The sequence below is a fragment of the Castor canadensis genome, chromosome 8, assembly GCF_047511655.1.
Source record: "Castor canadensis chromosome 8, mCasCan1.hap1v2, whole genome shotgun sequence".
Classification (NCBI taxonomy): domain Eukaryota; kingdom Metazoa; phylum Chordata; class Mammalia; order Rodentia; family Castoridae; genus Castor; species Castor canadensis.
In genome coordinates, this window is record NC_133393.1 from 140,669,978 (window position 1) to 140,693,613 (window position 23,636).

Consider the following 23,636-nt stretch of genomic DNA (forward strand, 5'->3'; position numbering starts at 1 on the left):
GATTTTTGCTATGTCATGTTGAAAGTGTTTTTTTAAATTAAAAGTGTAATTTATTTAAACTTACATTTTATTTATTGACTGATGGCAGTACCAGGGTTTGAACTCAAGATCTAACACTTGCTAGGCAGGCGCTCTACCACTTGAGACATTCCCCCAGTCCTTGTTTGCTTTAACTGTTTTTCAGTAGGGTCTCACATTTTTGCCCAGGTTTGACCTTGAGCCCTGATCCTCTTACCTGAAGACTCCCCAAGTAGCTGGGATTGCATGTATGCACTGCCGTGCCTGGCTTACTGATTGAGATGGCATCCAACTAATTTTTTTGCCTGCATTGGTTTCAAGCCATGATCCTCCCAATCCCTGTCTCTTGAGTAGCTGGAATTACAGACATGAGCCACTGCTCCCATTACACAGTTTTTTAAATGAAATATTTATTTCCAGAGATTGAAAATGAAATTAGAAAAATGATTAAATAATCCATGTAATGGTTTTTGTTAATAGTCAACATTATATTAATTTTTCAGGTGTTGCTGGCAGTAGGAAGAGATGCTTGTACAAGAAATATTGGCTTAGACACTGTGGGTGTGAAGATAAATGAAAAGTAAGAAAAAATAATGTCATATTTAGTACCATTTGAGCTTTTTACAGCACTGATCAATCCTAGAGTTTTTGGTTTTTAATTTCTACTATATTTGGAGCATTTCCTTTTTAGGCTTAGAAAACTCCTCTTTTAGTGCCACTGACATTAATGTTTTCTGGCTTTGTTTTGTTTTGTTGATTATTATAATTTAGAACTTTCTTTCTTAATCAGCATAATGTAAGTTTTCTCATTTCTTTGATTTTCACAATAGTGGCCAGGATTGTCACTAAGTATTTTGGTCCTTTGGAGCTTCTTTTTGTTTTGTTTTTAGAACATTGTTCTCAACTGGAGTCAGTTGGGGCTTCTAGGAGAGCACTTCTACTCAATTAACAATAGTGGTTGGTGATGATTTTAACTTAACATATTGTAGGACTGGAAAAATACCTGTCACGGATGAGGAACAGACCAGTGTGCCTTACATCTATGCCATTGGTGACATACTGGAGGGAAAGCTGGAGCTCACCCCAGTGGCCATCCAGGCAGGAAGATTGCTGGCTCAGAGACTTTATGCTGGCTCAACTGTCAAGGTCAGTGTTGCAGTTGTCACGCTGAAATACTCTTTATAATCATCCTAGTTCCGTATTGAGGGGGCAGTTGGGAAGTCTTTCAAGTCTTGGATAATTTAGCAGTTTTGGCAGTGGCTTTATCAGCTGTGTTCCAAACAGTACATTGTTAGGATGCTGTACATTTGTAGCTTCACTATGAAAATAGTCATTTTTGGAATTACATTAAGAATAAAAAGAGTTTATTATGTTCCATATACATGTAATAGTTGCATTTTACTTCAGTTCACTGTTAAAAAGTAGTTTTTTTTTTTAAGATAGTTTTTGGGATTTATCTAGAGTATTAAAAGATTTGAAGATTTAGGTAAAGATATCAGTATGCAGAATGGTTTATACTACTATTCAGACATTATTCCCCTGTCCTTTCTAAAAAGAGAGACACGAGCCACTCAGCTGATTGACAGGTGTTTTGAAGTGCGATTGTTGAAGCAAAGATGTGAATTGTCATTATGGCTCTTGATACATAGTACCTAACTGATGCTCCACAAAATACTGTTAATTTTTGTCACTGATAATACAAGATTCTCAGTACTGGGCGCCCTTATATTGTGCTTGGCTGCTTAAGGGGAGAAAAGGTGGCCCTACTGGTAACATCAGTTCATAGGTGGACAGAGAAGCCCCCCAGAGTCAAGTCTCAACAAAGACTTCTCACTTTCACATAAGCTGATGGTATCAGTGTGCAAGTTAATTCCTGAGACTGGAACTCTGCTTGTTTTGCTTTCCTTTCCTAATTTTGAACCTTTTTGAAGTACAACCTTTTTGGGAGCAAGGAGGGGTTAAGTTACAATTTTGCCTATCATAATTCTTTTGTTCCTCTGTTTTGAAACAGTGTGACTATGAAAATGTTCCAACAACTGTATTTACTCCTTTGGAATATGGCTGTTGTGGTCTTTCTGAAGAGAAAGCTATGGAGAAATTTGGGGAAGAAAATATTGAGGTAAATTCTCCTTTTCCTCTCTTCTAGTATGTTAAGTTACTATTTTTTTCTTGAAAGTTTTAAAGTAATTTCATGTATATAGAAAAGTTGAGGTAGGTGCCAGTGGCTCAGTTCTATAATCCTACCTACTCAAGAAGCAGAGATAAGGAGAATCACAATTTTGAAGCCAGTCCAGGCAAACAGTTCGTGACACTCTGTCTTGAAAATAATACAAAACAGGGCTGGAGGAGTGGCTCAAGTGGCAAGACACCTGCCTAGGAAACTTGAGGCTCTAGTTAAAAAAATTTGAAAAATACTACAAAGAACCATATAACCATTATTTGGATTCATGTATTACATTTTGCCCATTTATTTTATTTATCTTTTACAGTCTCTTTATCTGTCTGTGTGTTTTTTTCCCTGAACCATTTCAGAATAAGTTGAGTCCTCCTTTTATCCCTTAATACCCAGTGTGTATTTCCTGTGAACAAGGGCATTTTTTTCTTTTTTCTTTTTTGAGGTGTTGAACCCAGGACGTTTAGCATGATTAGCAAGCATTTTACCACTTGAGCCACACCCCCAGTCTGGCATTTTCTTATGTAACTACTGTATCCTCAACACTTTTAGGAAATTTAATATTGATATAACACTTTAATCCAACTCACCTTTCATTCTCCAGTTTTGCCAGATGACTCAATAATTTCTTCTGCTTAAAAAACCACATTTATTGATTTCTTTTCAAATTATTTCTGGAAATATAAAAGGTGTAACAAAATGAGAAGAAAAAAGCCTAAAAATTAGTTATAGTCCTACTACTCTGACCATAATTAATAATTGTTGTGTTTCTACCATTACCCTCTAATTTGTACTAGCTTTTTTTTTTGGGTGGTACCAGGGTTTGAACCAGCCTCTTGTGTGTGCTAGGTAGGTGCTCTACTACTTGAGCCATTCTGCCAGCTCTTTCTTGTGTTGGCTTTTTTCAGAATACGGTTTCACAAAGTATTTGTCCAGGTTGACTTTGATCCCCTGATCTCTGCCTCCTGAGTAACTGTGGTTACAGACATGAGCCCAGATACCTAGCTAATTTGTACTAACTTTGCCACACATCTTTTATCAGATAGGGAAAATACTTGTGAAATACACAAAAATAATGCTCCCTGAAAGTACTGCTGTTTTATTTTTTTCCTGCATATGTATTTGTTTGGGGAGTGTGTGTGATGCTTTTCTTTCTTTTTTTTTTTTAAACGTATTTGTTAGCATACATTAATTGTACAGGGGGACATTTATTTTGACAACAACGTACCTTGGTTAAGTTCACCCCCACCGTCTCTCTCCCTCATCCAGTACTGCTGTTTTAAAGCACTTGGGAAAAATATTTACAATAAAACTTTAGAAGACCAGATGGGTGAATAAAAGTCAATTTTAAGATAGAAGGTCTATTTCAAATATCACATGGGTAACAGCATGTAATATCTTAGTCTATTAGGAATACATTATTTGTAAATTTTTTTATGATTATAAGAGAGCAGATGGATGAATAAAAGTCAATTTTAAGATAGAAAGCCTGTTTTAACTATCATGTGGGTGGGTAATGGCATGTAATATTATTAGGAATACATTATTAATATTTTTATGATTATAAAAATTGTGTATCCTCATATAGAAAGTTTGAAAAATTAGGAAACTGTCAGAAAGGAATTTTTAATTCTGAAGAGATAGCTGCTGTTAATATTTTTGCATATTTCCTTAAAGTCTCTTTTTCTCTTAAGTATTTGACAACCCCTTACTCAAAATGCTTGGACCAGAAGTGTTTCTGATTTGAATGTTTTTGGCTTTTGGAATGTTTGCATATATGTAGTGAGATGTTGAGGTTGAACCTAAGACTAAACAATTTCTGTTATGTTTCATGTATATCTTAAACACATGGTCTGAAGGTAATTTTATAAAATATTTTTAACACACCTACATTTTAACTATGATCTGTCACTTGAGGTCAGGAATGGAATTTTCCACTTGGGAGTGTCACGTCAGCATTGGATTTTAGATCTTGGAGCGTTTTGGATTTTAGATTTTCGGACTGGAGAGCTCAACTTGTGTTTTTATATTGTATGTATGTATGTATTTTCTTTGGGCACCTACATCAAAGTCTGATTAAGCTACCTGTAGTTTTCTGTCCTATGGTAATATTGATGTTATGTCATAGACATAACATTTTCTCTTGTCCTTCAGTTCTGTAGAAATACCATTTTATGTGGCTCAAGCAGTAGAGCACCTGCTTTGCATCCTAACAGCCCTGAATTCAAACTCCAGTCCCACCAAAAAAAAAAAAAAAATTTTTTTTACATATATAATAAGCCAGGTGTGATGACTTAATACCTGTAATCCCAGCTATAGGGAGGCAGAGATGGGGAGGATCATAGTTCAAGGCCATTCTGTGCAAAATTAAGACCACCTCATCTAAGCAATAAAGCTGAGCTTAGTGGTTCACATCTATAATTCCAGGCACATGGGAAGCGTTAAGTAGGAGGGTTACAGTCCAGGCTTGCCAGGTCAAAAAATGAAAGACCCTATCTGAAAAATAACTAAAGCGAAAGGGGACAGGGACATGGTTCAAATGGAAGAGTACCTGCCTAGCAACCGAGAGGCCTAGATTTCAAATCTCAGTACCACAAAAAAAAAAAAAAAGTATAATAGTCCTTTTTATGGATGTCGTACTATAATTTGTTAAACTATTCTTCTTTAGGTTGTTTACAGTTTTTCTTTTTTTGCAGTTTTAAATAGTGAACATCTTTGTAATTCATCTGCCTTTTTTTCTCTAATTGCCTATCAAAGTATCTAAATTTTAACATTCTTAACAAAAATTCCATTATTTCTTGATAAGTAATCTTGAGCTTTCTTTTTTTAATTTGCTCTTTTCTTCCCAAACATAACATGTTTGTGTTGAAGAAATTTTGAAAAATTTAAGTAAGGAAGTAGGAAACAGCCAGGCATAGAGGTATACTTGCAAGACCAGCCCAGCTACATACTGAATTTGAGACCACTCTGAAATATAAAGCTAAGATCCTGCATCAAAAAGCCAAAAAAAGAACTTGGGGGTGTGGCTCAAGTGGTAGGGTGCCTGCCTAGCAAGCATGAGGTCCTGAATTCAAACCCCAGAATACCACCAAAAACAAAATTTCTCATAGGTTTTGTCTATAATGCAGCAGTTGTTAACAGTTTGGGATAATTTCCTCAAATCTTTTCCCTATACATAATCATTGTGATACTGTACATTCAACTTTGTAACCCACATTTATAAAAAGGAAATGACATTACACAGCAGACTAATGGCCACGTCATCATATTCAGTGTGCTTTTAAAAGGTAGCCAGTCAACATCAATAAGCATGTCTGTCCTCCCTCCCTCTCCTCCTCCCCTCTTCCTTTCCTTTCTTTCTTCCTCCCGTGATGTTGGTGACTAATGCCAAAGGAGGAAATGTCTTTTGGAAGCATTGAGCCAAGAGAACTAGGATAATTGCTATAATTGTTCCTAGCACCTTACTTGTTTCTTTCCCAAAGTTGTCATTTGTATAAAGTAGCAAGATGGTAGTGAGTTCTTTGTGTTATTTTTAAAAGCAAGACAGTAATTGCATAGTTTCATTCCTTCATTTTTTTATTATTATTACTTAAGGTTTACTTTTGAGGTTGAGATATAATTAAGGGGTAAGCTTATAGCAAAAAATGCCTGACATAAAGGAGTTTTTAAAGTTATTTGTCTTTTTACCAGATCCTACTTAACCCATGAGTTTTACTGTTTTGAAAACTTGATTGTTAAAGAGCCTCCGCAGTCATTCATCATATTGCCTAATGTTTAACAACAAGCTACTAAAGATGACACATCTAAACTCTGCTTATATCCTCTTAGGTTTACCATAGTTTCTTTTGGCCTTTGGAGTGGACAGTTCCATCAAGAGATAACAACAAATGTTATGCAAAAATAATCTGCAACCTTAAAGACAGTGTAAGTAGTGCTCTCATTTAATCCCTTCTTGCTCTTTCATTTACCTTTTGATGTTTAGTTCTGCTTTGGCCATGTGGTGCTCCTTTAGTAGTAATTCACCTCCATCTCCCCAATTGTGTGGATGCCTTCAGAGGGCCAGGGTCTGGTGTCCACTGCTTGCTCTCCCCTCATTTTTACTGGCACAGGGCCCTACACAGCATCAGCAGTCGGTCAGTCAAACCTCACAGAGTGAAGAAACTCAGGGGACACCTTGGTCTTTCTTTGTTTGTAAGTGAGGATCCATGAAGTCATTGACTGTCTGAAATAGTGAAAAACCAAGTAGAACTGGAGGGGTGCCAGCAGCAAAGAGAAAACTACAAGGGGAGGAGCCCTTAATTGAGTTCCACATTGAGATTCCATTACCTGCTGTAACATGTCGTCCCTAGTAACTAAGCCTGTGGGCCAGCTCCTTCACCTTTGCAGGATTTGTTTCCTCCATAGAGAGTAAGGGACTCAATAAATCAGTGCTGTTCAAACCCTTCCACTGCTGCCTTACTTTAATGACCCAGGACACAGGTGTACATGCTCTTTGTAAGTACTGTATTGAATCTTAGAAAACTGTAAATTTTTAATTTATCTGGCACAATACCTTAAAAAATGCCTTCAGGAAAATAATAATAATACTATAGTATGTTATAACCCTAATTACTCTTTCTTTAACCTTGAGGTTTGGTTATAATTAAGCTGTGTGTCCTGTATAGAAACTTCTGCTGCAGACAGAAGCACATGTGCAGATTGTTGTTGCACAGTACAGAGTGTTAGGACATGTTGCCTACTATAAAAAAGTCATCACTGAGGCATTTACTAAATGAATACACTAGGGTTACTCATAGACAACTATGCCATTGACAGTGAAGTATATGTAGGGTTTTTCTTTGTAGACAAAAGTTTTAATATATCAACATCCATCAAATAACCATTCTACTAGAGATAAAAGAAAATACCAGGTATTTGCATTCATGGTCTGTTTTATGCCTCTAAAAGAGTGAGAGAGACTTCAGTTACATGGAACAAAATGGATGAATTACATTGATTTTTGTTTTGTTTTGTTTTTGGTGGTACTGGTGATTGAACTCAGGGCTTCGCATTTGCTGGGCAGGTGTTCTACCACTTCAGCCACTTCTCCAGTCCACATGGAGCAAAATGAAACCTCAGAAATTTCCTTTATGAATTACCAACCAAATCTGCTTTAACTATATGGAGTTATTTTTCCTTTTTTCACTGTTCTATTATTTATTCAAATGGTATTACTTTTGTAATGTAAAAAAATAATTTAACTTTCACTACCATGAAACCTGCCTTAAAACAGCTGAGAGCATAACATTTTCATAGAAAAGGATAGTAATAGAGAGGGTCTGTACTTGTCACTGTTCTTTTGTCATGAGCAGGTTGATGCAGAGGCATGCTTCTAGAACTTTTGACTATCCTTGGGGCCTGTTTTCCTCATTGTGAGCCAGTCATCTGATTTCACAGGTCTAAATGATCTTCATTTTAAACCTAGGAGTTTTTATTCTGTGCCATTTTTTTTTAGCGAAATATATGTATATTTTTAAGATTTTATTTTTTATTATTGTTGTACTAGGGGTACAAAGTGACATTTACAAAAAGTTCTTACAATATATGATAGTTGAATTCACCCCCTCTATCATTCTCCCCTACCCCCCCCCTCATTCCAGAAAAAAAAAAAAAAAAAAAAAGCGAAATATATGTAAAGATAGGGGAAAGATCCACCATTCAGATGCAGTGAGCATTAACATTTTTGCCATATTTGCTATAGAGCTTTTGTCTTGTAAGAGATACCTTACCGCAGATGCAGTTTAAAGTAGCTTATAATCATTGAGCACTTACTCAGACACTACTTCAGGGTCTACATTAGTATTAACTTATTGCATCAGTAGTAGTAACTTTTATAATCTGTACACAATTACATGAGGTATGTGTTTTTGTTCCCCCCATTCTAATAGATGAAGAAACTGAAGCAAATGAAAGTGGATTGATTGTGTCCAAATTATTTACCTAGTTAATGGCAGAGCTGGAATTCAGTTCTAGGCAGTGGAGCAGTGTATAGTCTATGCTAGTGACTGTTTACCCCTGCTAGTATGGTCTTTTGTATTCCTTCACTCCTGAAGTTGCAGTGTCTTTCCTGTTCATGTTTTTATGTTTGCTATGTATTTATATATACAGAAACATTATACAGTTTTCTGTGGTTTAATTCAGAGCATCATCCTCAGTAAATAGAACCAAATACCTTGTTTTCTAGATCTCATTATTTTTTGAGAGTTTTCCCACATTATAACATGTAAGTCTAGTATATGTTAAGTGCTTTGTGGTAATTCACCAGCTAGATTCCCTTTTTCCACACCCTAAATTTCTGATTACTAACATAGAATAAATATGTCAGCACTTGGGCAACAGAGGGACCTTTCCATTGCTTTCATGGAACCACTGACTCTTGGCAAGTTCTGCAGCCATAGCCTGCTTTGCCTAATCTGTTTTGAGAAGATTAGCCTAGATAGTCTAGTGAAGTCAGAGTCGCTGTGAAAATCTGTCAGCTGTACCCTAGAATGCACCAGATTTCTCTGCCTTTGGCAGAGGTTTCCTGAATTTGGAATTTAGAATTTGTCCAAAATAATTGCCACCCAGGGGTTTCAGAGTTGTCAGACATTTTCCTTTTGCTTTCAAAAGTGTTTTCATTTTGGAAGAGTCTTGACAATCTGTCATTGCTTTTTCTTTCACCAGAACCTGAGTTAAATGATTTCTTAATTTGAGTGACTGCACTTATAGCTAACAGTTATCACAGACACGGTCAATTAGACCATCAGATAACATTCCCAGCAACACTTGGGTGTTTAAGTTGCTGCAGACATTTTTGCTTTGGGGTTTTTTTTCCTCACTGTGACTCGCAGCCCTTGTCTTTTCCTTTCTGCTTGCTGTGAACTTCATATTTCCCGTATAGGCCTATGTGAGGGAATCTTTAGCCTAAACAACTTTGAGCAGTAAGCATTCATCCAAGTCTGGCCATTTCTGAGATGAGTTTTAGAATAGACTGTATAGGAGGAGACGGGAAGAAAAACGAGCTTATTTCCATTACTTTATTTTATATCTTAGGAGCGTGTTGTGGGCTTTCATGTATTGGGTCCAAATGCTGGAGAAGTGACACAGGGCTTCGCAGCTGCACTCAAATGTGGATTGACCAAAGAGCAGCTGGACAGCACTATTGGAATCCACCCCGTCTGTGCAGAGGTGAGCCATCTGTACTTTCCCTGCTCCATTTGAAAATGCATACCATTGCCAGTGCAGATTGGAAGATCTAGGGCTCTTGTGCGGGTGTTCTTCCTGCTGTGTTGGAGGTACTTCTGTGTCTCCTGACTATGTGGTAGTGATTGACAGTACCTCAAAATAAGACCTCATCTCTGAAAATGAGCTTTCCTTTTTCAAATACTTAGTGTTCCTGGTACAAACTGGAGACTTCCATCATGCCATAGGTAAAAATTATGAGAGTGACTTAGATGTCTCTTAAGTCTTTTCTTTATTATGTCTCCTAAATTACTTTCAGGACAATTAGTTAATAATGCATTCAAATCCAGAAAGAATATCTTCTTTCTTTGGGACTACTTCGAGGCTAAATGATGTTGTCTGCCTCTTTAGCTATTGTTACCAAAGAATGCGGCTGGGTCATGACACTTTTAAAGATTAAGCAAATGACAGTGAAACTGGAAGTTGACCAGTCATGGCCACGGGGTGTCAGGGGTGTCAGTGATCATCCAGGGCTGAGTATTAAGATACTACACAGGATGATAAGCCAGAAATGTGTTTATGTGGGAGAACTTGGTTTGGAGGTGGCTGCTTAGGTATGGAGTTGATAATTGCAGCTACCATAGCCAGTGTGTACACTGTGCTTGCAAACACACTCTGTGTGTGTGTGTGTGTGTGTGTGTGTGTGTGTGTGTGCGCACGCATATGTATGCATGCACACATTCAAACCAGATTTCATTTGGTAGCTGAATAACCAGTTGGCTTCTGTTCCTGGTTGCATATGCAACACTAAGTATGGGAAATGTCCATTTAAAAAAGACGTGGAAATATGTTTTTGGCTTCCTTTTGCATTCTCTTCCTGTGATTAGGAATGGTGTCTAGCTCTAGGTTAATATGCATCTGGCTTGGTTGGAAACATAAAATATTAATGTGTTTCTCTAAATAGGCATGTTAGAGAAAGATTGGCTTGATTTGTAGAAAGCTATTTTTGTGGAAGAAAACTAAGTTTAAAAAAAAAATACAAAACCTTGAGTCTAGATTTAATGCTCTTAAAGAATGTGTGATATATCTTTTATTCAGTGTGATGGCTCAGACTATGGAGAAGTTAATTGGAGAAGGAGCCAATTAACTTTGCTTCTTTGAGTGAATTAGTTTCCTAGGGCTACTTTAACCAAGTTCCACAAACTGGGGCTCCAGTCAGGATGTCAGCAGGGCCCTGCTCCCTCCAAAGGCTCTAGGGAAGAATCAGGATCCTTCCTTCCCTCTGTAGCTTCCGGTGGCTGCTGGACTCCTTTGTACTTCTTGGCTTGTAGGTGCATCCCTCCAGTCTCTGCCTCCATCTTTGCATGGCTTATCTCCTGTGTCTGTGTCCAAGTTTCCTTCCTCTTAGAAGGACACCAGACATTGGTTTAGGGCCCACCGCAGTCCAACATGGCCTCCATTATATTTGCAAAGATCATTTCCAGATAGGGTCACATTTATAGGTATGGGGTTAGGACTCAATCATATCTTTTCAGGGGACACAACCCAAACCACAACAGTGAGGAAATGTCAAACTTGAGGTATAGTCCAAAATCCTTACAAGTTGCAATAGTTATCCCTGGTTGAGCAATGAAGAGATAGTTTGTCAGCTTGCATACAAGAGTGTCTTAATTTTTTGGCCTGAATTTAGCTCTCAGTGTGCCTTTTGGAAGTAGCAGCCTGCTGTGTGCTGGACTCTTGACCACCTCGGTTGGTTGTATTGTGTGTGATCCGGTAGCAGGGAACCCGGCAGCAGCATGTGGCAGATTGATTGCTAGCCAAGCAGAGAGATAAAGTGAGGCAGAACTTGCCCTACCCTGCCTGAAGGTCAGCCTAAGGCCATGCCCCAGGCACACGTGCTACAATATACCTCCATCTGCTCCTCCTCTTTCGACTTTGAAGCCTAGAGGCTAAATGTTCTGGTGCTTTGCTTGGGCTTTGACTTAATTTATTTTTTCCCAAGTTAATAGCTGAGTAATAGAACCAACACATTTGTTGTGAAAACATGTGCATAACACTGCTGTGTACTGCAGAGACATCTAGCAGGACTGACCAGCAGCTTATGAGTGGGGGAGGCAGAGGAGGGAAGTGCTGACTACAATCCATTGTGACAGATACTAGGATCAGGGTGAACTCAAAGTGCATGGGCACCCAAGTGATGCCTCTGTGGCCTTTGTCAGGGATTCCTGATTTGTTACTCACAGAATACTGTTTTTCTTAATGGACACAACTGAACCCTGGGCATCGCTTTGCTAGGCAAGTACTTACCCTTGAGCCATACCCGCAGCCCTTTTATTTTGGGGACAGGGTCTTGCTAACTGCCCAAGCTATCCTCAAGCTTGATATCTTCCTGCTTCTACCTCCTGAGTAACTGGAATTAGAGATGTGTGTCACCATGCCCAGCTCACAGAACACTTGTGACACCAAATGTGTTGTGGACTTTCCTCACACCAACAACCAGTTCTCCAATTTTCCAGGCACCGGCTGGGTGACCTACAGTGTGATTTGGTTTTTATAGTAACTTCCTGGTATCAGTCTCACATCCCAAAGTCAGGGCTTGATTTATTTTGTGTGGGTTTTTTTTTCTGGTTTTTTTTTTTTTTTTTTGTGGAAGTGGGATTTGAATCAGGGCTTGCTAGGCAGGCTCTCTACCTCTTGGGCCACTCCACCAGCCCTTTTTTGTGTTGGATGTTTTCGAGATAGAGTCTTGAGCCTATTTGCCCGGGCTGGCTTCAAACCACTGCCCTCCTGATCTCTATCTCCCAAGTAGCTAGGGTTACAGCCATTAGCCACTAGCATTCGGCAAGGGGCTTAATTTAAGTGTGGGCTTCCCATACTTCCATGGAAGTATGAGCTTTAAAGTTGAGGGATTCTCCTGATCCTCTCCTCAAGTTCTATATGTTGCTAGAAGAACTCAGGAACACTTCACTTATATTTATTGTAGAGGTTTTAACTTGGAAATGACCAGATGAAAGGATGTATAGAGCAAGATAAGGGTTGGGGGATGCTCTCTCTGGATGTGCCTCTCTCCCAGCATCCAAAGGTCTCCATACCCCTTCAGTTACACTGCAGGAAGGAACCAGAGAGGCAAGTATAGTGGCAAATCCAGAACCAATAGTGGTGACCAGACTGGGGTGGTGACAGTGAAAATGCAAAGACACTGATATATTTGAGACAGAGTTATTAGTACTGCTAAGTGATTGGAAATGGGAAGAGAGGAAAACCAAGAAAGCCTCGGTGACCTAAGTAAGTAGCAGAGCAAGTTCCAGGGAATAACAGTGACAAGAGTGCTAATGTTCATGAGGGCCTACTGTGTGCCCAGGCACTGTGCTCATCATGAGTTACCTCCTTTGCCCTGTTGTGGCATGATGAAGGTATTCTCTCCCCTTGACAGAAGAGAACTTTGCCCACGGAGCTGCAATTCAAACCCAGGCAGTGTAGCTTCTAAGGCACCACACTGTAAAGATGATACTCGATTCTGCGAAGCATCCTGTAGTACTTAATGTTGAATTTCAAATTGGAAATGATTTTTTGGTGGCAACATAAATGTGGTGGAGCCCACAGACTTGAGATGTAATCTCACTCAGCAAGTGCTTCTCAGTGAGGCCTGGGATGTCTCCCAGTGTTTGCGCATTAAATAAAATGAAGGGAATATCTAATTTATAGAGTTGACTGAATTGCTCCATGTCAAGCATCTAGGAGAGTCTGACATTTAATAGGTTGGCAGTAGCTGAGTCTGTTAGGGGTGCTTCATTGTAGAAGACACAGTTTAATTAGAAGGTCATTACGGTAGTTGTTAACTGGGGGGTGTATATTTTGAAAAGGCTCTTCTGTTTTGGTTTTGTTTCTTAACCACTGGCTATGAATTCTACTTGCTTAGAAATCAGAATTTGGAAAAGTAAAGGCTTCTGTGAAACTCTTAACCATGGCAAAAAATTTTTAAAGGTCCTTGATCTATGAAACTGAAATTGGTTGTTCGGGGAATCTTAAGGCCTCTTTTTGTGCTGAGTGCTGGGTTTCAAGTGTATAGTATTTGAATTTGCTAGCTATATTGTTCAGACATACTGTAGTGTATAGTGTCCTTATGTACTGTAGAGAGTGCCCCTCAGAGTGTGGTCTACAGAACATTTTGTTACTGGCCCATAATGAGAGAAGGATAAAAACAAAGAGGAAAGGCTTAGGAACTTTAAGAGCAATTTGACAGTGTCTGATCTAATCTTAAAAAATTGGGATTTAAAGTCGGGCACTGAGGATCACACCTGTAATCTTAGCTACTTGGGAGGCTGAGGTTGGAAGAATTGTAGTGTGGGCCCGGCCCAGACAAATAGTTCATGAGACCCCACCCTGCCCCAGTCTCCAAAATCCCAGCAAAATGAATGGAGGTATGGCTCAAGTGGTAGAGTGCATGCTTTGCAAGTGCAAAGCACTGAGTTCAAACCCCAGTCCCACCCAAAATAATAAAAGGAGGGGATTTAATTTTACATGCCTTTAAAAAAAAATCTCATTTTCTTAGTGAACTTCACAAATGTCAGTCCTTGATGGATTAGAACTAATAACAATTTTAAGACTGGTCCTGAGAAACATTGCACAAAATCTTCTCTACAGCTTTGATAAAGTAGCCTGAGAAACCGAAGGGGCATGTTTGGCTCTGAGGAGAGTTACAACTACTTAGAAATGCTGACAAGTTTCTCAGTTGGCCAAGTCATTTCCAAAGGGCTTCTTCCTTCTGAAATTTCTCTGAGGAGGAGGAGAGCCTACTCTTGCTTTGATTGGAGGCTGGATGGAGGAGCCTTTAGCACCTGGAGCCACAGTAGTGCCTGAGCTGTACTCAGGGTGGGACAGGATGGTGGCAATTTATTCTGGATTTGAACAGTCATTGAATAGGAAACTGATTACATTGTAACTCTGAATAGTAATTTCAACTTATCAGCTTTACTTGTAGGGGGAAAAGCAATAGTTCAAGAGGAAAGAGCATTGAAAAGACCCCTTGGAAATATTGTAAAATGAGTTTTAGTGCTAAACATCAAATTTTGGTTTTCTTGTTTCATAATCAAGACAGTCTTATTCTGAAGAGGGAACTTTGTGAGACAGGCAGTGTTGGGGCCAAGTGGGAGGATGTGAGGGAGAAAGACGCTCAGGAACACTTGGCCTTTGTCATTGCTTGAGTGTTGGGAGATGCCTTGTGCTCGTATTTTAAAATAGGTGTTTTTTCTGTGAAAATGCTGAGACAGTTATGTATGAATGAAGTCTGTAAAAATTAACCCTGTCCATCTTGTCATTTAGACTAATCAGTGACAGCTTGGCTTCCTCCATCTTAACATAAGTGTGTTCAGTATAAAAGAAATAACGGTTCTTGTGTTAAATGATCCCATATCTTGATGGGTTCAGTTTTGTATCCACATCTATTTCTAAATCACTTCCTGAGGAATAGAACTTAAGCTTGCAAATTCACAAATCTGAAATTTGTTTAAATATATTTCCTTGCTCTCATTATAATGGGAGGAAAATTGAAAAGAAGCCTGTTTAATGATATTTTAAACTGTGCACAATACTGTCATCTTAACAACAGTTTTCATTATCAAGTATTGTCTTTCTGTCCTCATCCATAGTCACACATTTTTTAAAACAAAGCAATTGTATTGCTTTTCAAAAACATTATACTAGTTTACAATGCCATCAGCATTGAGAATCCAATGCAAATGTTGTGAAATTTCAGCATGAATGTATTTTTTCTGTACTAAGTATAAAAGGAAATAACCATTTCAAGGATTTTTACATATCTTTGCTAACAAGAATCAACCTCTTATAATTAATATGTTTTTGGATGTGAATTCGCCCATATTTTCTTCTAGGTTCATATTTTTTAGAATGCTAAGCTATTGGCCATAAGTACTTCAGGCTGGATTTTTGCAGTGCTGATGATACGCTGGTTTCTAGAAGGAAAAAAGGCTTTGTTTCTACTCTTAAGGCTGGTGTAGACCAAAGACTTTTCTCAGTGTAATTCCTCCTTTATATAAAAGGATTTCCCCTTTACATTCAAAAGTATTTTTAGTTAATCCAGCTGCTTTGATTTCTTATGCTCTTACCTCTTTGTATTAAAAACTAAGAAACCAGTTTTTCAGGCATCAGTGAGGGGGAAGCAGTGGGCCAAAGGGTTTTGTTCAAGTGTACCAACAAGGATACAGGTGCTCTCTGAGTCTGTCCCATGGGCACTTTACAAATAAACCATGTCCTCAGTCTCAAGAAGTACTGCTGGGGCAGGATAGGTGGACCCTTCAGAATGTACCATTGCTACAGCTACAGTTTGGATGTGGCTTGAGGCTGAGGCTTCATGTGTTGAAATTTGATCCCCATTTTAAGATATTAAGAAGGTAGAAACATAATCCAGCTATGGTGTTTTTAAATGTGACTATTGTTAGATAAGGTTATTAGGGTGAACACCCATGATTGAGTCCTGGTGGCTTTATAAGAAAAGGGAGAGAGACCAGATAGACTCACAGGGACCTATAAAAACTCCTTACGTGTTGCCACGTGATACCCTATGCCCACCTTGGAACTCTATTAGGAAGAAGGCCATCACCAGGTAATATAGCCTTAGAACCTCAAACTGTGAGCTGCACAGACCTAACTTTATAAAGTTAACCTGCCTTACACATTTCATTGTATTAATATAGAACTGACTGGTAACAGTTCTCACTCCACCCACACATTGAATTTTTCTTATAATGTGGTGGGGGGGTTTTTCTCTCAAATTCTACTTTTGAATTTTTTTTTTTTTTTTTTTTTTTTTTTTTAAGTCAGGGTCTCACCATGTAGCCCAGGCTGGCCCCAAACTCATGATCTTCCTGCTTCAGCCTCCTCCCAAGTGCCAGGATTACAGGTATGTATGCAGTGCCACCATGCCTGGCATAGTGTTGCCTTTCCCAAACCAGCTTATTCAGTGTTACCAGAAAGATCTGGTTTAAAGTCTTTTTTTTTTTGTTGTTGTTTTTAAGACTTTGGCCTCCTGAGTGTTGATTGCAGGGATAGTACCATCATGCCTGGCTTGAAGTCTTAATTGTATTACAAAACAAAATATATTTGTAAATTTAATTGACTGAACACAAACACTTTTGTATTTTCTTTCCTAGGTAGTGTAGATGTTGGTTTGGATGGTGAATTCTGGTTTGTTCGATTTGGTTTGTTCTCAGTAGCCAAGTCTTATTCCTTGCTAGTGCTTTGTGGCTGTCTTCGGTCAGGTGTGACTCAGGGCCAGGCTGATTGTGCAGCCTTCTAGGGCATTGCTGGCTCAGTGATGGAGGAAGAAATGTGGGGACACATAGCTACTGCTTAGAAGGGGTACCTTCCACATCCAAAACATATGAATCCTTGGCTATTTCAGGTCCATGGCCTTCCTCTCTACAGCCACTAGGTGGTACCATAGATGGGGAAGGCACTATGTGTTTTCTTTGGAAACTAATGAAAATCTGACACAATCAACAGAATTTCAAAGACTTGGAACTAGTTGTCAGTGTGAAGATAAGGAGAGTCAAATGTGATAGTAAAAAAGCAAAATAAATAAGACTCAGAAGTTGATTCTGTAGCAGTACTAATGGAGATAGAAGAATTACGGATTCCTGATACGTGGCCTAGGCAAGTAAAGATGACTTTGCATGAGAAGAAGCAGATAGGTAGATCATGGGTTCAGTACTGGACATTCTGAGTTTAAAGTGTCATCCAAGAAGAGGTGGTTAGCTAGATGTTCCTGGCATGCCTGGAGATTGCAGATTCATTGCCTTCAGGGAATGGTTGGCCAAATGAGACCACTGTGTTAGAAAGTGTCAGGAGAGCTGAGGTGGCGCCTAGGACAGTGGCTTGCTGGCTTTGTCAGCTCATGCACAGTGGAGTTGTAGCCAGCAGGCCCAGGAGCTCTGGCTACCTGAAGGGCTAGAGAATGGGCAACTGAGCACATCTCTATGCTATGATTGGGGAATGGCTGCAAAAGACCATAGGAAAGAGCACTGTTGTGAAAACAAGGAAAGGACTGTGAATGGGTGAGTGAGATCAACACGAAATGCTACAGAGGGGCCTTGTACGTGAAACACAAAAGTTCCTAAGTTATAGGAGTGTGTGGATGGAGCCGAAGTCCAGGGAAAGGAGTAGTGAACCGACCCTAAATGCCAGCAGCTCCACATGGGGCTGTGAACAGGGTGGGAGGCCTTGGTAATCCAGTAGCTGTTGGTTGATGGAGAACTGCTCTAAGAAGAATGCAGGTTTAGGCCTGTGAGAGGCAAGAGAAAACCAATGGAAAGGGGAGGGTAAGAGCAAGGAAAACAGGGGCAGGAGATTTAGGAAGCCACAATGCCTGGTGGGGATGAGGAAGGAAGGAGGGAGGGGTCATTTAACAGAGGGGTACAGCCTCGGGTGAAAGGCAGGCGGGCAGTGGCAGGCTGTTGTCCCTTTGTAGGAAAAGGTACGGGACACTGTTCTTCCCTCAGCTGGAAGAACTTGCTCTCATTTGTTTTTTTAGGGTAGGTCTGCTAGGGACAAAGTTGCTCAGCTTTTGTTTGTCTGAAAATGTTTTTATTTGGCTTTTGTGGAAGGATTTTGATGACTAGAAATGTAAGTTGACAAGGTTTTCCCCCCAGCACTTTGTATTTGTTTTGTTTTTGAGGTGTTAGGGGATCAAACCCACAGCCTTGCCCATGGTAGGCAAGTGCTTTACCCTGAGCCACACCCCCAGCCCTTCTCCCACTACTTTGTTGGGTACCTGGGTTTAACTTGACTGTCTTTAAAAAAAGGCTGTGACCGTTTTTTTTGTTTGTTTGTTTTTTATAGTAGGCAGTTCATGCCTTTATGAATCAGTTGATCCTTTTGAGGCTGTTTTCAAGTTTGTTAGGATGGTTTGTGTACATTTTACATCAGGGCTAGTAATACTCAGCCTTTCTCCTGTGGTATATGCTGAATGGCTCAGAGGCTCGGTGACCCTTTGGACTACCAAAGGTGAGACCTGGAGCTTCTGTTTACCCTCTCTGAGCTTAGGTGGCTCTTGAGGCTCTATCTCTTAAGGGTTGGTTTTCCCTGGGGTTCTGCCTCCCAGAGGTTTGTAGCTGGAGACTGCAGGGTACCTCCCTGCAGCTTTCTGGAGCTCTTGCTGTGGGAAGCTCCCTGCTCTTGGGAGCTCTGCCTCCAACTTTCCTGCTCCCTGGCTCACAGTCTGTCTCCTCCAGCTGTTCGGCTATCTGCTCTCTCTGGGACCCCTGCCTTGTCACAGTTTGGCAAGTGGTTTCCAATAGAAGGCCAGGTTCACTTTGTTTCTCTTACTTGGGGACCACAGTATCTAAAATAGTTGTGTGTATTTTGCCCAGTTTTAGGGTTGCTTAATGGGAAGACCTGGTTTTACTGCCCCATTAGGCTAGGCATGAGAATCTGTTTTCGAACATGGAAGCATTATGTTTTTAAGCATTCTGCCTGCAGGAAAGTTTTCTGTAGTTAGTTTACTATGCAGAAGACTGCTAGGCTAGGAATCTTCAGAGTTATGTCCTACACTGGTATGCCACAAAAATCCCGATATATACAGTAGAAATGCTTGGGACTCTTGCTATCAGTGAGATTCCTGGGCCTGAGTACCTAGAGGTGCCATGTTAGAGTCAATGTCATTTCCATGTGTGTCATCAATAGGGCACTGCTCTTTTTTTCTTTCTTGGTGGCACTGCAGTTTGAACTCAGGGCCTCACACTCGCTATGCAGGCACTTTTACCACTTGAGCCACCTCCACCAGTCCTTTTTAGTGATGGGTTTTTGAGGTAGGATCTCACAAACTAATTCCCCAGGGCTGGCTTTGAACAGTGATCCTCCTGCTCTCTGCCTCTTGAGTAGCTAGAATCACAGGCGTGAGACACTGGCCCCCAGTGGCCCTGCTCTTTTATATATATGGACAGTCTTGCACCGTACCAAGTAAAAATCATCTAAAGCTGTTGAAGCTCAGCACCCATAACCACCACATGTTTGCAGAGATCACCACGTGAGATGGTATCTAGTTGGTTCAGTCACCTTAGAAGTCCAGTCGAGTTTAAGTTCATCTGCCCTCCAAGCCCACACTTGTACAAGAAGAGGTTTGGGAAGTAAGCATGCTGCAAACAGCGTGTTGGCCACAGTTTGGGTGGCCAGCAGAAGGAGCCTGCATGGGTGACTTGGAGCTATTAAATAATTTAATTAGCTATTTAAATAGCTGAATTCTGCAGTATAATACAATCTAGTAATTCAATTGAAATTCCCTGAACAATTCAGTGAAAAAATGGAAGAGTTCTAGCTGTTTTTCATATGAGTGAATTATAGAAATCAAATATAGAGCCATGTACACGTAAGTTTAAAAAAAAAACGTGAGCTGGTACTGGTGGCTCATGCCTGTAGTACTAGCTACTTGGGAGGCTAAGATTGCAATGATTGAGGTTAGAGGCCAGCCTGGGCAAAAAAAAAGTTACACCAAACCCCATCTCAACAGAAAAATGCTGCAACGGAGTGGTATGTGTCAGTCAGACCACCTGTAGTGGGAAGCATAAAGTAGGAGGCTCGTGGTCCAGGCCAGCCTGGGCAAAAAGTGGGACCCTGTTTCCAAAACACAAAAAGGACTGGAGATGTGACTCAAGTGGTCGAGTGCCTGCCTAACAGGAGGGGAGCCCTGAGTTCCCATCCCAGTACTTCCTTAAATAAATAAATAAACAAACAAACAAACCCACACAAAAGAAATGCATAGGAATGGTAAAGCTTGGATTGAAGAGGGAGCAAGTGGAGCTTGTCCTGTATGGGCAGAGTGGAGCTCTGACCTGTTCATAATGTTCCGGACCTGGCTGCACGTGGTGTGTGAAGTAGTATACTTCACACCTTTTCATACATCCTGGTGAATTTCTCATGATGAATTTCTGCTAGAGCTGACTAACAACGGGGGTAACTGATTTGTGTTGATCACCTCATGTCAACAATATTCTTCATTAGCTACAACTTATTTTTTCCTTTCAGCTGGATTGTAACATGCTTCTCTCCCTTTTATCCTCTGGAGCAGTAGAGGATTTTCTTGGTCATATTACTTCGGTTTTGCTTATCTGAAGTAGTTGTCTAAGTCACTTTTATGTATGTGATTTGGCGGGGCTCTCACAGTGTTGTGCTTCCTCCCTCTCCCTCTGCAGATATTCACCACGCTGTCGGTGACCAAGCGCTCTGGGGGAGACATCCTCCAGTCCGGCTGCTGAGGTTAAGCCCCCAGTGTGGATGCTGTTGCCAAGACTCCAAACCACTGACTTGTTTCCTTGCCTACGTCCAAGGCAAAGTTTTCAAGAAGGCTCTTGGGCTCTCAGCACCTGTTCACGGTGCTGTGCATACCATCCCCTGACCCCTTGGATATTGTGGGTAGGAGGTGGTGAGTGGAAGGCAGGCAGTGTCACACTGGGGTGATGTCACCATAACGGACTCAAGCTGATCCTCGGCAGTGCACCTGAGGGATGCGTCCATGAAGTCACCAGCCTCAAGCCCAAGTGGTGGGCTGTGACGGAACATCTGTCGAATCAGTTTAGCGTGATCTTTCTTTCCTCCGTGGGTTTTCTTTCTTTCATTCTCGGCTGTCTAACGTTGATTATATTTTTCTGTTTTCTCCATGGGGTTAACAATACTAGAGATGAAGAATAATAGCAATCATTTTTTTGTCCAAAAAGCAAGTCACGTCTGAAATTTCCAAATCCTTCAATGTCTTGCTGCATGGAAGGGACGAGTTGGCTCTCAGGAGCTGCAGAGATTTGTCTGTGGAAGAGAATTACCCCATGACTGAAACCGCCTTAGCATTGTCTCCTTTAATAAGTCTTATGCAGAACAAGTAGAATTATGACTGACTTACCAAGTTTGCCCCACCTGCTACACCACTGATCGTTACCACCATTCAAATCCTGGTCAGGAAGGGAAGTGGCCACCTGGCAGCCCTACTTCAAGTAATAGCCATTGTGTGAGGCTAGCCAGTGTAGCCTATGCCTACCACCATTTGTCACAGAGACAGCAAGTGTCCCATTTGATTTAGTTTACTGTGCCTTGATGCAAGAGAGCTGAGCTCATTTGCAATGGAAAATGCTTGATTTGCTTAGAACTTTTGGTCTTTGTTTAGTGGGTTTAGCTTTACACTAAAACCACCAAATACCACAGCTTTACTTTCTGTTTGTGTTGTGTATCTATCCCTTCCTAACAACTGCATTCATAGGAAAGTGAGTCTTTCCACACTTAAAATTAAACTCTTTTGTGATAATTACTTTTTTAAAAAAGCTAATACCGTAAATTATTATTATTTTTGAACACAGGTGGATGTGAAGGATTTTCATTTAAAAACCAAGTGGTTTTGATTTCTTCTGTTGAATGAAGCTGGTGGAATTTTGGCTGAAGTGTTTATGGATTCCAACTTGTATTTTTACAAAGAGGAATTGGCTCCTCAGTTAGGTGTGTCTGTGTAAATATGCTGGCTAAGGGTTGCATTCAAGCTGTCTTTCCCACTGTACAATTTGGGCTGTGGACTTGGGCCTCCTGCCAGCAGTTCTTGTAGCAATTTTTTCATTCTCTGCCCTTTCCCCATGTTTCTTACCTGCTGCACTGAGCGGTTGTTTCAAAGTACATTTCTGGGTCACCTCAGGGAACCCACGTGTCTGCCTGGCATTCAGTCAGCACAACACCCGAACCTGCCTCACGTCTTGTCCCTTCTGTGATGAAGAAAATGAGGAGGAGAGGGGAACTAGGGCATGGGCTGCATTCTGCTTTATTTATTTATTTTTTAGTTCCCCTCCCCAAGTCTGCCAGTCTCTGGGATTAGAACAACAGGCAGTATGAGGTAATCGTACCTAATCATGTCATGATTCCCTCTTAGCAGAATGGAATGTTCTGCCCTCACAAGAGGGTTATACTTCATAGACTTGTCTTGTTTAGATTCTGTAATTGCCTAATGTACTGTAACTCATGTTTCAGTTCCATGTATTTTTGTTACAAATTTCCTAAAATAAGAAAGCAATGTGAAACATTAAAAGGTGTTAATACCCACATGTGCCTGCTTGCTGTGTGACAGTCTTGAGATTCTTTAAAGGAGGGATGAGTAGATGCAGTCTGCGGTGAAGGAGGTAACGAACCAGCTGCTGAGGAAGCTTTGGTGGTACCACACCATTAGCCTGGGTGTGGCTAATGCTGAGGGCTACGTTTTAGTGCTGTGGACTCTCCAGTTGTTTTCCAGCTTGTTCTGATTTGACCCATCAGCCTTGGTCTTGAGGGAGGCAGACCCACACTACATTAAAGCTTGCTCTGGGTGGCCCAGTGCCTTGTCCATTCAGCACTGCTGCCTGGATTCCCACACAGCACACAAGGATGCCTCCTCTCTGGACCAACTCATAAATATTTGGGGTATAGATAGACTGGTTCATCACTGTTCGCAGCCCCTGTGAATTCGGTAAAGTTCAAGGAAATGTTGCTTCTTATGCGTGTATCTGATCTTACGCATCTGTTATTATATAGAAACTTCTGTTTTGTGTTAATCCTCACCAAAAGCCTTCCCAAAGCTTATTTCCATCCTGAGTAATTGCAGTCTGTCATCAGTAATAGCAACCTGAGTGTTTCCTGAAGCACGTGTCAGATGCAGGGCTTTGGCGCACATTGACTAACTTTGTCTTTACAAGACCCTGTAGGAAGGTGCTCTTGTACCCTTTACAGATGGGAAACAGGCTCAGAGGTGTGAGTCTCCTGCTCAGGATTTCAGTTTTTAGTGCATCAAGCTACTGAGGCAAGAGCTCTGTGTGACTTGGAAGGCCCAGCCTTAGTCACTTTGCTGTACTGCGGCCCTTTTCTCTGTGATTGGGGCTTTCAGAGCTGCAGTACTAATGACTGGACCCACCTTTTTTCACACACTGTCAAAAAGTGCTCGCTGCACTCTTTGCTTGTCTGGGATGCTCTAACATTGCTCCCGCTGGTCTTCCCTCTGTCACTTTCCTTCCACATCATAGACAGGATTTTATTGCCCAGACTTCCTTTTCCCGAGCCCCTGAGGTCAGAAGAAGCCTATAATTAGAACCTTCTCATGCAGCTCCGACCATATCTGCTCCCTGCCCTAAATACACATTAGATTTAAAGGTCCTTGCTCTAGATTATGCCTGCTGCTTTGCTCCAGGGTTGTCTGTACTGTCTGGAGCACTTGGAGTGACTCTGCATGGAGCCT

The 23,636-nt window shown here is 40.7% G+C and overlaps 1 protein-coding gene across 7 annotated transcripts in view; it reads left to right on the forward strand.

Moving 5' to 3' along the window:
- Txnrd1 (thioredoxin reductase 1) overlaps positions 1–22,474 on the forward strand; it is a 96,733-nt gene extending 74,259 nt beyond the window's left edge. For all 7 annotated transcript variants that reach the window (XM_074084265.1, XM_074084264.1, XM_074084266.1 and 4 more), the window contains 6 exons: positions 522–598; positions 1,008–1,164; positions 2,030–2,137; positions 6,020–6,115; positions 9,263–9,397; positions 20,596–22,474. In XM_074084265.1, coding sequence (XP_073940366.1) covers positions 522–598; positions 1,008–1,164; positions 2,030–2,137; positions 6,020–6,115; positions 9,263–9,397; positions 20,596–20,658 — 636 coding nt within the window. In that variant the 3' untranslated portion in view covers positions 20,659–22,474. The remainder of the gene's footprint in view (positions 1–521; positions 599–1,007; positions 1,165–2,029; positions 2,138–6,019; positions 6,116–9,262; positions 9,398–20,595) is intronic.
- Positions 22,475–23,636: the final 1,162 nt, after the last annotated feature.